This window comes from Ovis aries, chromosome 6 (assembly GCF_016772045.2).
Source record: "Ovis aries strain OAR_USU_Benz2616 breed Rambouillet chromosome 6, ARS-UI_Ramb_v3.0, whole genome shotgun sequence".
NCBI lineage: Eukaryota > Metazoa > Chordata > Mammalia > Artiodactyla > Bovidae > Ovis > Ovis aries.
In genome coordinates this window covers 101,649,947-101,665,480 of record NC_056059.1, presented here as the reverse complement: position 1 = coordinate 101,665,480, position 15,534 = coordinate 101,649,947, and the positions used below count along the sequence as shown (strand labels likewise).

General features: G+C 36.5%; 1 protein-coding gene across 11 annotated transcripts in view; it reads left to right on the top strand.

Moving 5' to 3' along the window:
- MAPK10 (mitogen-activated protein kinase 10) overlaps positions 1-15,534 on the top strand; it is a 417,204-nt gene that overhangs the window by 311,283 nt on the left and 90,387 nt on the right. For 8 of the 11 annotated variants that reach the window (XM_042251606.2, XM_027971156.3, XM_027971154.3 and 5 more), the window contains 4 exons: positions 782-840; positions 1,668-1,806; positions 2,510-2,675; positions 5,211-5,282. In XM_042251606.2, the coding sequence (XP_042107540.1) occupies positions 782-840; positions 1,668-1,806; positions 2,510-2,675; positions 5,211-5,282 (436 nt within the window). The remainder of the gene's footprint in view (positions 1-781; positions 841-1,667; positions 1,807-2,509; positions 2,676-5,210; positions 5,283-15,534) is intronic. The other 3 variants (XM_012180302.4, XM_042251608.2, XM_060417390.1) reach the window with 1 other exon arrangement.

Below are 15,534 nucleotides of genomic sequence, written 5' to 3'. Positions count from 1 at the left end.
TAAGACATACCTTTCCCCACACATACCATTGGAGTTTTAGTTTAAATAGTACTGGAGTGTGAATGAAGTAGGCGCAAAAGAAACTAAAGTAACAACACATGAAAAATCTTGACTTAGAATACCTCCTGACTTAGAACATCTCCTTTACGTAGTAAGCAAACTTTTCATTTGGAGGAAGACATGGGCTTCCCAGGTAGCACTAGTGGTGAAGAATCCATAAGAGATGCTGGTTCAATCCATGGGTTGGGAAGATCCCCTGGAGTAGAATGGCAACCCACTCCAGTATTCATGCCTGAAGAATCCCATGGACAGAGGAGCCTGGCAGGCTATAGGCCATGGGGTCACAGAGAGTTGGACACCACTGAAGCAATTTAGCGTGCACAACCCTTTCACATAGGCTTGCCATGTCCTGCTGGGTATTTCACTGATGCTTAACTTTCCTTACATGTTTTTTTCTCCTTTTTTGTTTAATTGTATTATCACCTTGTATTTACCAAGGAGAACCACACTCTAGAGCAATATTACAACTATGTACCTTCTCTGACTCTTCTGCTTAAGAATTTGAGCTTTTTAATCACATTTTACCGAAGACAGATCATATATCCTTTCTGAGTACATTTTTCTATGAGACAGTTCTAGAAAAATTTTCCAACTTTTCTATTTCCATCATAGTACTAATATGTGACTTTGAATGGAATAAGTCCTTGTTTAAACATGCTTTTCAAATAATTATTTTTCTCCCTTTTTCTCTCTCTCCTCCCATCCCACTGTCTCTTCTCAGATTATTAGTTTATTAAATGTCTTCACACCCCAGAAAACATTGGAGGAGTTCCAAGATGTGTAAGTAACACAACTCATGAAGGAAGCGGGAGTATAACATCCAAATAACACAAGTGACATTGCCAGGAGTCAAATGAATGAAATCCCTCAAGAACTGCCAGCAAATGAAAGGGATCCCGCAAATCTCATTTTCTGGTGTTTCTTCCTGGAAAGACAGTTCTGCTATTTTCTGGCCTTCGGGTTCTTTGTGTTTTGCTGTCCCATGTTCTTGGTTCAATCAGAATCAAGGAAGGCTTGCTAGTTACTCTTTATTTGTATTTATTTTTAATGTATTTTGTGAGCTTTCTAGAATGAGTCAGTTTACTTTGAGAAATATTAATGGTGGACATGATAAAAAAAAATCATCCTTAATCTATTTTGGTGGTGTCTTAGATTTTGTGCAAAAAAAATTACCAGGAATATAGTGACTATAAGTGAATCACAACATGTTGTCTTTTTTTTTTTTTAACACAGATACACTGCATTTAATGGAAAATTCTATTCTGAAATTTTTTTCTTATTTGTAATAAGAAAAATTACAATTTCCTGACATTAATACTCAGGAAAGAGTTCAGGGAATTCAGGGTAAAGTTGAGAACAAAATGAAGGGAGAAACTACACAAATAGCAACCACACACCCGTAAATGCTACCTCTATTAGCACCTTGGTGGTAGAGTTACCACGGCTATCACGCATGCAATACTTGCGCGGTTTTCGTATTCTTAATTCGATCAGAGGTTGAGCTGGGAAGTTTGGGAGACTTCAAGATTTAGGAGAGGATTCCGACTTGTTTGAAGGACTTCGTGGGTCTTGTGATTTGAAACTAACGATGTGGATTTACCTTGCAGTTACTTAGTGATGGAACTGATGGATGCTAACTTGTGTCAGGTCATTCAGATGGAGTTAGACCACGAGCGAATGTCGTACCTACTATACCAAATGTTGTGTGGCATCAAGCACCTTCACTCTGCTGGGATTATCCACAGGGTAAGAACACAGTCCAGAATTATAATGAAGGTGCTTGTGGAGAAGACAAAGAGCAACTGTAGGTTACGTTCTTTAGGTAGGGGAGCTTGGTTAAATATAATGTACTTCATTTATTTTACTACAGAATAAGCATATAGCTCACTAACGTGTAGGAGGAAACATGTAGCAAGCACACTGTAGCTGATTTTGTTTAATATTTTGTTTCAGCTCACTGAAAGTCAGCTTATGAGACTTCTCAGAAATTCTGATTGGCAGAGGTCATATGTGCAGCTGAAACAAGACAACTCCTTTCCACTGTTTGTTCCTGGTCCCATAAACACAGCTGCCCTGATCTGCTCTTCTGTCAGGCCTAGAAATGAAATATAAACTAAAAGGCTTATGTTGCTGTAAAGATAAACTTAACAGATGACAATCGATGATTCTTTTTTTCCTAAAAACTTCTTCCCAAGATGAGCCAAAAATTGTAAAAATGATGCAATTATCTTCTGAGTTTAAAAAACTTCCTGAGGATATTGAAACAAAAAATCCCAGACCTAATTTTAAGCTTCCTTGGGGCAGTACTGTTTGGCTTTACATAGGGCTCTACAGTCAGTGGGGAGGCCCATCAGTGCTATTGCAAGACTGCCATGTTGATTGAGTAGATGGACATCACATGTGCCATTTGATGTTAGTTTTTAATTTCTTCTCTTGTTCTTATTGTCAGGACTTAAAACCAAGTAACATTGTAGTCAAGTCTGATTGTACATTGAAAATCCTAGACTTTGGGCTGGCCAGAACAGCAGGCACAAGCTTCATGATGACTCCCTATGTGGTAACACGTTATTACCGGGCCCCCGAGGTCATTCTGGGAATGGGCTACAAGGAGAACGGTAAGGATGCCTCTGAGTAGCAGCCACAGAAACTGTAAAGAAACTAAGTATGTCAAGAGCAGTGTTCTCTCTCATGTATATGAATTTTTTAAAATAGGGCTACCAGCCTTCATATTCAGAAGTTTTCAAAAATTATTACTAAGAAGAATCAACATGAAGGATGCTTCTAAGAAGCATGCATAACTAGAAGAACATTGACATGTTATAACTTGAAAGAATGAAAAATAAGAGTCTGATTAAACAGTTGTATGGATACTGATGAGCACGCATGCTGTAGATCTTCAGAAACACTGATATTTAGAAGGCAGCTCAGCTTCAATGTATGAAGAAGTATACATTCTTCATATTTAAACAGGAAGAAATCCATCTATTGCATTTTACCATTTGGCTTTATGTCATGTCTTAAACTGATGTCTCTAGTCCTAAGAAAAGACAAACAAAAAGATACCACAAATCCTCGGAGCAAGAATCTTCACACATGCTCAATGCATAGTCATTTTATAATAATCCAAATTGTTCAAGTTGGATACATACTGTTCTGTAAGTAATAGTTAAGGTAGTAATTACCTGGTAAGCTTTTATAAATTCTGAAACCATACAGAGAGAAAAATATTAAACTTTACACTGCTGCTTTCATAAAGAAAATCTAGTATTCATAAACACTTGCAAAGAAAAGGTAGAAAGAATCTTCAAAATATAGTACAATTTGATTTTATTAAAATGAAGATTTATAAAAATACTTATTAGAAAGCACTGCACTATATTATTTTGAAAGAATAGTCCTAACAAGTAATGAGGTGTATTAAAAAAATCCAACATATTCAGGAAATAAAACTTTTAAAGTAGAATTGTAAATGTATACTTAATATACCTTTCATGCTTATTTTGATACTTTATTCTATTAAGTTATTGGAAAGCTGTAAGTTCTATAGAAATAATTATTATTGTATTTTTATGTGTAGGTGCTACAGAGTACTTTTATGAAAATTCCCTGGCCACCAAAATTTTGAAAAATTTCTCATGCTCCTTCCAGATTAGAGGAGAGCCAATACTTTTGTGCATTTGTGCAGAGGAAGCGAAAAAGTTCTCAGGAAGGTCAGGCTTACTGTGGTGAACAGTGGCAGAGTTCTGTTTCCTTTTGACTTGGAGGAGGAAAAAAATCTAATCCTGTTCCAAGGCAATACTACATCTAACTTATTTGGAAAAGCAGATAGTTGTATATATTCTTCATATTAAAAAAAAATATCAAAGTGGGAACCAATTTTAAAAATTCAAGAATCTACAAAAATCTGTAGGGAAGTCTGAATTTGCTATTAATGATTTTCAGATCTTTGCTGAACACAGATGGCATGTGATTGCATCCCTTGTCCTTCCCTCACTAGAAAGGATTGCAAGTTTCTGCCTCCGTTTTTTGGCTTCTCTGGATCCGTGGAGAAAGCATACCTACCACCCTTGTGCTGCTCTCACCCACGTGTGGGATGAGGGTTATCATGCACAAAATCCCGCTTGCTCCCACATCAGGCATGCCAGCTCTCCTGTGCACCGAACCCTGCCTTCCTTCCTCAAGGAGCGTTTTAGCCTAATGTTTTTGCCCAATTCCCTTCATCCTTACTAAAAAGCTAGTTGGAAGAGGGTAAAGATTAGTAAGAGAAGGTGAAGTATGTTTCGTTAACAAGCATGGCAATGAAAACCAACATATGTGCATAACAACTTTTTAACACCATTAATACTCTGTTTCCTTCATGACTCCTTTATACATGTGCAAATTAATTATACATCTTTTTTCTTGAGATATATCAAAAAGGAACTCAAACTGATATTTATAAGAGTAACTTCTGAAGGAAAAATTAAGTCCTGAATATTAGGACTTAATTAAATTTTCAGTGTTTTTTTATTCTTCTTAAATTATTTTATTGTCTATAATTCAAAATAGCAGTGTTGTTTTTCACAAATAAGAGAGGCCAACATTTCTCAAGTGATTAAAATATATTTCGAATTAGTAAAAGAAGTCATTAATACTTCTGCCTTTAAACCATAGTTTCAGCCATTTCCTAGTTTCTTGGATTTGGCAGCATGTACCTTATTTTGGACCAAAAAAAGATGATCTCTAGTTGCCTTATTCCATGTAATTGGGTAGAATAGAAAGTGGAAAGAGCCACCCCTAAGATTTGATTGAGATTATTTTCTCTTCCTCCAGAGAATGACATTGAAAACCCTTTGGTGGCTTTGAGCTGTCACCTGACACGGAGATAAGTTTGGTTGAGCTGGTGCTTGTCCACGTTACCACTTTGTGGCACTGAAGGATAATCTAAGACACTCACAAAGTAATTTTTAAAACTTGAGTTCTTCTACTAGACATGGTTTATGTCATATTACAGTGCTGGTTTTAATTCACCTTTTTGGCCAACTTTTGGTGGGAGACAAAAATTTGTACCTTCTAATCAAACTGTTCTTTTTCCTCCTCCTTCAGAGATCAATTATCTTAGTTAACTTTACTTTCCTCCCTTTTCTTCACCTCCCTCTCTCCTGTTCTAGTGGATATATGGTCTGTGGGATGCATTATGGGAGAAATGGTTCGCCACAAAATCCTGTTTCCAGGAAGGGACTGTATCCTTGTACCTTTTGCTGCAGCTTTACCTGTTTTGTTCTCTCTCCCTTTAAACACATAATGATTTTACCAGGAGAGTAAAGATAGAAGCAAAAAGTTGGGTAAGTGATGTAACTGTGATTAAAAAAAAGTGATTATTTCTATAATCTGACCAGTACTGAAGACTACCTATCTCAATAGTTTAATTACATTTTTGATGGGTTTTTTCCTTAAATTATTTTATCTATAACTCAGAATAGCAGTGCTCTTTTTCATAAATAAGAGAGGCCAACATATCTCAAGTGATTAAAATATATTTCAAATTAGCAAAAGAAATCACTATTTTCAAGTATTACCCATCTTTTTTCTAAATCCATTTTATGCTTCTACAAATTTAGGCATGATCATTTCTCTTCTTGCCAACATCTTAAGCTTCTGTCCACACCTTTATTGATTTGAATTACTCTCAAAACTATATCCAGTCTTAAGGCATATCTTCCTTAAAACATGAACTTCCACATTTAAAAATCATAATTTTAGTCAACTTGCTGGAGGCTAGGTAGGTTTAAAATAGGCTTTCCTTATTTGACTTGGAGATGTGACTTAGACATAGATATTTGCTTTTCCAATGAAATTTAGAATCAAAGAAATGAAATGTACAATGTGGAGGATGTAGTCAATTAAAAAAAAGCTGTGTTGCTTTGCTTTATACCACTGAGTCTTTAGCTAGATTTCATCAGGAATTTTTTTGACAGATATCTCTGATTTGGAATTATTAAATGAGCTGGTGATATGAAATATGATAAGGAGCCCAAGTATAGATGTGAAAGTCAGTGGGGAAGCTACATAAAGATAGTATGTCTTGCTTAAGTTAAATTTTACTTAAATATGGGTAAATGATTTCCACATGAAATATGTTGAAATTAGTTCATTTTCCTATAATTAAAATTATAATTTAATGCCAGTCATGACCATATTTAAAAATTAAACTAAACCATAGAAACCCTTATTGAACAATGGATTATATACACTCTGTGTTTTGGGTGAAATTGTTTCATTAATCTTTATATGAAATTATTATCATTTTGTAATTAGAGCTTACTACCAGTAATAAAGGGATCAGAACACTAAAGTAACTTCACTAGACCATGATGATCAGACACAAGTTTGGGGGCTGATGGAGCTTATTTATGGGGAGAAGACTCATATCAATATTTTAGCATAATGAAGTGATTTCAGCATTTACTGGAAGTAATATCAAAGGTTCAGTTCAGTTCAGTTCAGTCTCTCAGTCGTGTCCAACTCTTTGCGACCCCATGAATTGCAGCATGGCAGGCCTCCCTGTCCATCACCAACTCCTGGAGTTCACTCAAACCCATGTCCATTGTGTTAATGATGCCATCCAGCCATCTCATCCTCTGTCGTCCCCTTCTCCTCCTGCCCCCAATCCCTCCCAGCATCAGTCTTTTCCAATGAGTCAACTCTTCGCATGAGGTGGCCAAAGTACTATCAAAGTCTAGTATATGCTAATTTATACCTTGACTACTTCCAAGATTCTTCACAGACAAAACAAAAAAACAATCTAAGTGAATAATTCACTTAGAATTATTCAGAGTGATTTCCGGTGAATTTCTCTGAGGCTGAAAAATGATGTTATAGTACTCTGTCGTCATAATCAAAGTTATTCTTCTCTCTGAACAAAACTTTTTAATGTTCCTTCTAAAAAAATCTGTATTCTAAGTGAAAATATTAAAACACCTTGAAAAATTGGGAGCTCTTAGGAAATTACCATTCACAACTGAAGTTTTAGCTGTTTCCCTGTGTTAAAATTGTTTTTTCACTTTGAGGAACATTGTGTGGGTTTCTTGACTATTGACATGACCCAGATGATATCACAAGGTAGTTTCTTGATGATTAAAGTGTTGGCAAAATACATACATACATGTTTACTTTTCCATTCATTAGTTTGCTAGCTTTTGTAGTATCCAAAGAAACATTTAGAAAGTATTTGTTTTTATTGTGTAAATAGTTTCTTAATTATATAAACATGCACTATTATACACTCAATTTTCATTTGTGGTTTTATGATTAAAACCTGCATATAGGTTGACATAATAATAGTATTACTAATAATTCTTCAGTCCATGATGAATTTCAAGTTAGAGAACAATAAATATGCCAAGTCACTTATTTTCTGTTTTCTTTACATAGTCCAATGATCATATGAGGCATCAAAGACTACATTTCATTAAGATCTTGTTTCTTTTAATAATAGCTTATAGTACAGCAGTTTTATGATACTTCCTTGGAAGTTTGTTTGTCTGTTTTGTTTTTTTTTTTTAAAGAACTATCTAGTCACTGACTCCTTCCACAGCCCAACCAGGGCATGGTATTTTTTTGATTACCAAAGTCTCATATAATATCAGTATAGTTTATATATACTGTAATATCAGTTCTTTCTTTAAACCTGCATCTTTTTTTAATTAAACTTTTTATTTTGTGTTGGAGTACAGCTGATTAACAATGTTGTGATTGTTTCAGGTGGGACTGTTCTGAAAAAATGGGACTCAGCCATACATACACATGTGGCCATTCTCCACCAAACTCCCCTCCCATCCAGGCTGCTACATAACACTGAGCAGAGTTCCCTCTGTTATACAGAAGGACCTTGTTGGTTATCCATTTCAAATAGATACACTCTTTCTACCTTTTTATTTCTATTCTACTTCAAATGGTTGCACCTTTTTTGAACAAGGTCAGGTGATATTCCTTTATTTTGAGTTCTGGCTAGAGTTCTCTGGATCTGGGGAATAATATAAAAGGCACACCATATTCATTTGAAACTTCTAGACCTCAGGCATATTATTTCTGATTAAAGCTGACAGTTGAGCTGCTAAAACACTGTTTCTTGCCTTTCCCTCTGAGGACATGAGAAATTTCAGTTAGAAAGAAAAGAGTATATATATAATCTTCCCAAGAAAACAGGTTATTAAGGAACAGGGAATGATTTACCAAAATATTATATATTTGAAGAAATAAAGAAAATATCCTCAGATTAACTAAATATCACATCTTTCTAAGCTTGAAGAAATGAAAATTAGGGATAATCAAGGTAAGGTGAACAAAAATTGGAGGTTGTGGATTATTATATCCATCTAGTATAGATAGACACTTTTAATCCTTCTTCCCTCTTTGAAATAACTTTGCTTATTTCCTAATAATCTTTTGCAATTAATAAATTTTGTTATAGTCTGAGTCTTCTACCTAATATTACTGTAATATAACATTATCTCAAACAATACATACTTTATAGTCAGGGTTTAAAAATATAGTCATTCTTCACATTCATAAACAAATTGCCAATAATCACAGACATTTGAAAAAATAAGATTTAACTTCTTTTTCTTTGTATTTGCTTAAGAGAATATTTTTCACCATGAATTTGTTAATACACTTCCCTTTACTACTTTAAGAAAATCTGAGTAAGCCGAAGATTCTGAGATGATCTGAACAGATGGAAGAAGAACAGAGTTAAGAGGGAAATTCTTCTCCCAGGAAATTTAGAGGAGGCCAGAGTATTCTAGGGGCTTCCCTGGTGGCTCAGAGGGTAAAGCGTCTGCCTGCAATGCAGGAGACCTGGGTTCGATCCCTGGGTCAGGAAGATCCTCTGGAGAAGGAAATGGCAACCCACTCCAGTATTCTTGCCTGGAGAATCCCATGGACAGAGGAGCCTGGTGGGCTACAGTCCACAGGGTTGCAAAGAGTCAGACATGACTGAGCGACTTCACTTTCACTTTCACTTTCAGAGTATTCTAGAGTGGGGGGGTCTCAAACCTCCAGGATCTAAAGCCTGATGATCTCAGGTGGAGTTAGTGTAATAATAATAGAAATAAAGTGCATAATAAATGTAATGTGCTTGAATTATCCTGAAACCATCCTCCTCCCCATCCCAGGTCCATGGAAAAATGGTCTCCCATGAAACCAGTCCCTGGTGCCAGTAAGGTTGAGAACCACTGTACTAGAGGGCAGGATAAGGCATAACTGGGATAAAAGAAGGTCAGAAGTGTATGTTGAGAGGGGGCAGAAAGTAAGGGAGGACACAGCGAACCAGCTTTGGTGGTAGAACAGGAAAAAATAAATTGAGGTGATGGACCTCGATGACTTAGAGAGAAGCATTTGGGTGACCATGCACATAGCTCCACCAGGACTGCCATTTCCCCCAGGAGCCCCTGTCCCCCAGAAATAGATATCAGTACAGTTCAGTTCAGTCACTCAGTCATTCCGACTCGGCAACCCCATGAATTGCAGCACGCCAGGCCTCCCTGTCCATCACCAACTCCCGGAGTTCGCTCAAACTCATGTTCTTCGAGTCAGTGATGCCATCCAGCCATCTCATCCTCTGTCGTCCCCTTCTCCTCCTGCCCCCAATCCCTCCCAGCATCAGAGTCTTTTCCAATGAGTCAGCTCTTTGCATGAGGTGGCCAAAGTATTGGAGTTTCAGCTTTAGCATCAGTCCTTCCAATGAACACCCTGGACTGATCTCCTTTAGGATGGACTGGTTGGAACTCCTTGCAGTCCAAGGGACTCTCAAGAGTCTTCTCCAACACCACAGTTCAAAAGTATCAATTCTTTGGTGCTCAGCCGTCTTTTCAGTCCAACTCTCACATCCATACATGACCACTGGAAAAACCATAGCCTTGACTAGATGGACCTTTGTTGGCAAAGTAATGTCTCTGCTTTTGAATATGCTATCTAGTTAGGTCATAATGTGAACTTACAGAGGTTCAAGCTGGTTTTAGAAAAGGCAGAGGAACCAGAGATCAAATTGCTAACATCCACTGGATCATTGATAAAGCAACAGAGTTCCAGAAAAACATCTATTTCTGCTTTATTGACTATGCCAAAGCCTTTGACTGTGTGGATCACAATAAACTGTGGAAAATTCTGAAAGAGATGGGAATACAGACCACCTGACCTGCCTTTCGACAAACCTATATGCAGGTCAGGAAGCAACAGTTAGAACTGGACATGGAACAACAGGCTGGTTGCAAGTAGGAAAAGGAGTATGTCAAGGCTGTATATTGTCACCCTGCTTATTTAACTTCTATGCAGAGTACATCATGGGAAACGCTGGGCTCGAGGAAACACAAGCTGGAATCAAGATTGTCGGGAGAAATATCAATAACCTCAGATATGCAGATGACACCACCCTTATGGCAGAAAGTGAAGAGGAACTAAAAAGCCTCTTGATGAAAGTGAAAGAGGAGAGAAATAGATATAGAAAGGTTTAAAAGCATATTGCTTTTCCTTATCCCTCTACAGTTCTGTAGACAGAGTACTGGAAGGTCTTTAAAAATAAACTGAACTAATTGACAGAGTGAAACTACAACAACCAAACAGATTCCTTAGTCATTACTGTGCTATTCCATTCCAACTGCCCTTAGCCTGATTGGCTCTTAGGACGAAATGCATGAATAGTGATAACTTATTGTGGGACTCTCTCCCTTCAGCAGTCAGATGAGACTCCAGAGCATAATGATTCCAAGAACTGGCTTTGGTCCTCTTCATTTTAGTCATAAATGATCTCCTAGGAGTTTCAATGTATTTTGTATAATACCTCCTTTGCCAGCCTTACAGAATTGCTGTGATGATAGTATATATATATTATATCATCATTAGATGTTTAGATGTTTTCAAACATACATGTTTTGTGTGCTAAGTTGCTTCAGTCATGTCTGACTCTTTGCGACTCTATGGACTGTAGCCCACCAGTCTACTCAGTCCATGGAATTCTCCAGGCAAGAATACTGGAGTGGGTTGCCATACCTCCTTGAGGGGATCGTCCTGACCCAGGGCTTGAACCTGTGTCCCTTATATTTCCTGTATTGGTAGGTGCATTCTTTACCACTAGTGCCACCCGGGAAGCCCCTTACAAACATACACATATCTGTAAATAACTTTAAAATACAAAGAACTCCAATTTTTATGGCATGGAATTAGTTTAGGGGCACCTTAGCCCAAATATAACCTTCAAATTGAATTAGATAAACTATTAAAAAATAGAAATAACCAAAAGACCGCCTAGAAAAAAAATTCTCAAGTGATGAGAAACCAAAATTATCTGTGAATTAGACAGTAAAAGGAAAGAAAATGAGTAGTTCGTCAGTTACTGAAGTACTTCTGCAAGTTGATGTGTAAAATGAAATGAGGATAATTACCCCAATCTTTAGGGAACTTGTATTTAATTTGGTGATAATGTGAAACATTCAGAACCAAGAATTTACTCTGTGTTCATCAAAACATGAAAAGTTTAAAGAAAAAAATTATTTTTTCAGCATTAGGATTTCTTCAGATTCCTCATTTATACACACTGCAGAATTATAGAGATTTTAAAGATGACAATTTAAAATATTTTGGTGCAATAAAAAATGACTGAAGCCTTTTTATGGCAGAGTATTTTGAAAATTATTAGTCTACAGTTTTATTTATAATTTAACATAAAGCTAAAGTTTTTCTTCTTTATAGTAAATTTCAATGGATTTTATTCTGTTTCATTAAAAAAGAAAATCAATGGTATAACATCTATAAAAAAACATTAAAAATTAATATGATGCCATAGAAGTTATAAAGGAAGAAAAACAAGTTGAATAGCTAGATCCAAGGAGAAAAATCTTCCTCTGTTTCCTGGAACTAGAATATTTAGCATTGTGTTCCATGAATGTTTTTTATTTTTCTTAGTTAGATCCACAGGTGCAAAATAGGTACATTCACAGTTTATTTATACATATTGGTAGTTTTTCATAATTCTATCTTTGCACTAAAGTTTAAAACAATGTGTTTTTGTAAAATATCTAATTAAATTTTGAACTTTAAAAGCAAACATTTTAAAGAAATGGTGTTCTGATTTTAGAAAACCATATTAAATCTTCTATTGTACTTTGAAGTGCTTGTTGAAAGATTTATCAAAACCCATTGTCTGAATCCTATGCTAAATGAAGATATAATTAGGTTAAAGAGAAAAGCAGTGTGGTCTCATAATTGTGTTACCAGAACCGCATAATCTCCTAGACAGGAAACATTTGTCAGGTTGCTGGATAGAAGCTGAAAAAAAAATAGTCCAAAAATATTTCATATAGTCCAAAAAAAGTTTCATCATAAATCACAAATCAAGCCACTGGGGTGTGGGAGTAGCAAGATTTAAACTGACACAACCTTGTTGTTAAGTCATGTCTTACTCTTTGCAACCCCATGGACCGTAGCCCACCAGGCTTCTCTGTCTATGGCCTTTCCCAAGCAAAAATACTGGAGTGGGTTGCCATTTTCTTCACTAGAGGCTTCCCTGGTAGATCAGTGGTAAAGAATTGCCTGCAAATATAGGAGATGCAGATTTGATCCCCAGGTCAGGAAGATCCCCTTGAGAAGGAAATGGAAACCCACGCCAGTATTCTTGCCTGGGAAAGCCCATGGACAGAGGAGCCTGACAGGCTACAGCCCATGGGGTCACAAAAGAATCAGACATGACTAAACAACAACAACAACAATTTAGATTTAAATTGTTATTTTATTTCTATCTCTTGACTAGAGTAGAAAAATGATAATTTAGCGTAATCTAATGCCTGACAAATGATACATGTGAAATTTTCTCCCTTAGAAAACTGATAACCATATTTTAGTAACATCAAAACTTACTAAACATTCCTTTTAAGGAAAGTAAATCAGTTTCTGTGTGCCACAATTGCAAATGAATCTGCTTTCTCTGGAAATATTGATGATGAGAGGAATGTAATGATCAGAATCATGGAAGGAACTAGAATTCTGCTTGGGTGGCATTAGTGTACAAAAATCTTATGGAGACTCACATACCATATCAGACTGTCTCAGAGAGCAACAAAATCCAGTTTCCAACTGTGATTGAATTTGCCAGTTTCTCCTAAGGTCTATGCACAGTTGGTATTCATTGGAATATCTTGAAAATTTCATAAAATAATCCAGTCTTATCTTGATAAGCATATAGATGTATTAGTTGAGGGAGGGCTATCACCCCTCATCCCCAAAGGATTTAAAAAGATCTAGTACCAAATTCTTTTATTCCCTATTTCTTGTTTTAGTTATGATGACTAATTAATAAAATCCCTCGCTGGTGGCTGTTGCAATGACATTCTCTTGAAATTTCATCCTGTCTTGAGTAATAAAAATCTATATAAACTCATATGCATCTACTCCCCTTTTTGTAATTTATAATGGTGGTGGTGGTTTAGTCATTAAGTCACGGCCGACTCTTGCGACCCCACGTACTCTAACCCACCAGGCTCCTCTCTCCATGGGATTTCCCAGACAAGAATACTAGAGTCGGTTGCCATTTCCTCTTCCAGGGGATCTTCCTGACCCATGGATTGATCCCTGAACCTGGGTCTGCTGGCTTGCAGGTGGTCTCCTGCATTGCAGGTAGATTCTTTACCAATTTAGCTTCCAGGCCAGGCATAAAAAAAAAAAAAAAAGTGAAGTCGCTCAGTCGTGTCCAACTCTTTGCAACCCCATGGACACCAGGCTCCTCTGTCCATGGGACTTTCTAGGCAAGAGTACTGGAGTGGGTTGCTGTTTCCTTCTCCAGGGAACTTCCCGACCCAGGGATCGAACCCAGGTCTCCCACATTGTAGACAGACACTTTCTGTCTGAGCCACCACTTGATCTTAGCCAAAAGGTCAAGGCTTAGCATTTCTGTGGCATAAGCATGGAGAGTCTATAGGAATAGTGAATTGTGAGGAAAGTTAAATGGAAACTGGAATTTGGAGAGGTTTCCAGGGTATTATAACTCCAAAAAGGTACATTAAATAAAGCAAATGGAATTCAGTATTTTCATCAGGAGTTCAAATCTTGATTTTGTATCTCTGCATTATTTTCACACAAAGGCATTGTGATCTATTAAGTCTACAACTGTAGCTTCTATCATGAAGATATATTTCCAAAAATGTTCTGCTTTTACTTTAGAATATCTGTATCCTGCAGAGCCTCATAACTGAGAACTGGGAGACACAGTAGTTATTAAACCAACAACTATCTAGAGCCAAATGAGACTGAAGTAACCCCAGGACTGAGACTTCCTGCAGGGCATCTGTTGGTACTGTTGTTGCTGTTTAACGGCGTTAGGTGAGGGAGAAGAAAACCCAAGGGATTCTAGTCTGAAAGAGGAAAATTTGTCAGTTTTGCAAGAGTGGTCAGGGGTCACAGATTCTATCTTAAAATTATTATTTGTATTAGAGAACAAGATAATTCTGATTTAGATAATGGAGAGAAATTCCATGGAGTCAACTGTGATTTAATACGTAGAGTGCCTTTCAAAGTGGTTTCAACAGTGAAAAGGATTGCCCAGTGAGTGGTAAGCTTCCCTCATTGGAAAAATTTCTTAATTATAGATATTAATATAAGATAGAGTATAATAGTATATAAATATTAAATGAATAAGCCTTTTCTATCTATATTTAATTCTAATATATATATATATATATATAATATATGATATATAACAAACATTTATTGATAACTTACTATATGCCAGGCAATATGGAAGGATCTTTACCAGGCATAATCCTTTTAAGTCAAAAAATTTTTACATGATAAATGCCATCCATGTTTTAGAGGATGAAAAGAGAGAGTCAGTAACTTGGCCAAGTTGATACATTTAGAAGGCTTCCCTGGTGGCTCAGACAGACACAACACAGAAGATCTGAGTTTGATTCCTGGTTCAGGAAGATCCGCTGGAGGAGGAAATGGCAACCCACTCCGGTATTCTTGCCTGGAGAATCCCATGGACAGAGGAGCCTGGCAGGCTACAGTCCATGGGGTCACGAAAAGTTGTACATGACCAAGTGACTAACACACACACATACGGTTAGAAAGCAATGTCATTGGTTCTGCAGCAGAAAAAAAAAAAAAAAGAATATCTGCCAGAGATAACATAAAAGAGACATTTTTTCATTACATAAATATAGAAATAGATGGTTTTTAACTAGCAGATAGGTTTGGGGCAGAAATAACCTTTTTCCAAATGTTTAAATTGATGCAGGCAAGAGAAAACCTTGCTTACTGAGCCTTTAGCTCTCTCTCTCTTTTTTAAAAAAATCTGTCTCTCCCACAATATCTCTGAAAAATAGATACATGGTAAATAACAACTTACACTGGTCACTTTGATGATAAGAATATTTGCAATTCAAAAGCAAATTTTGTTTAAGAGAATTTTTTTTGCCCTTTAATCAAAGTGCTCACAATACCAAC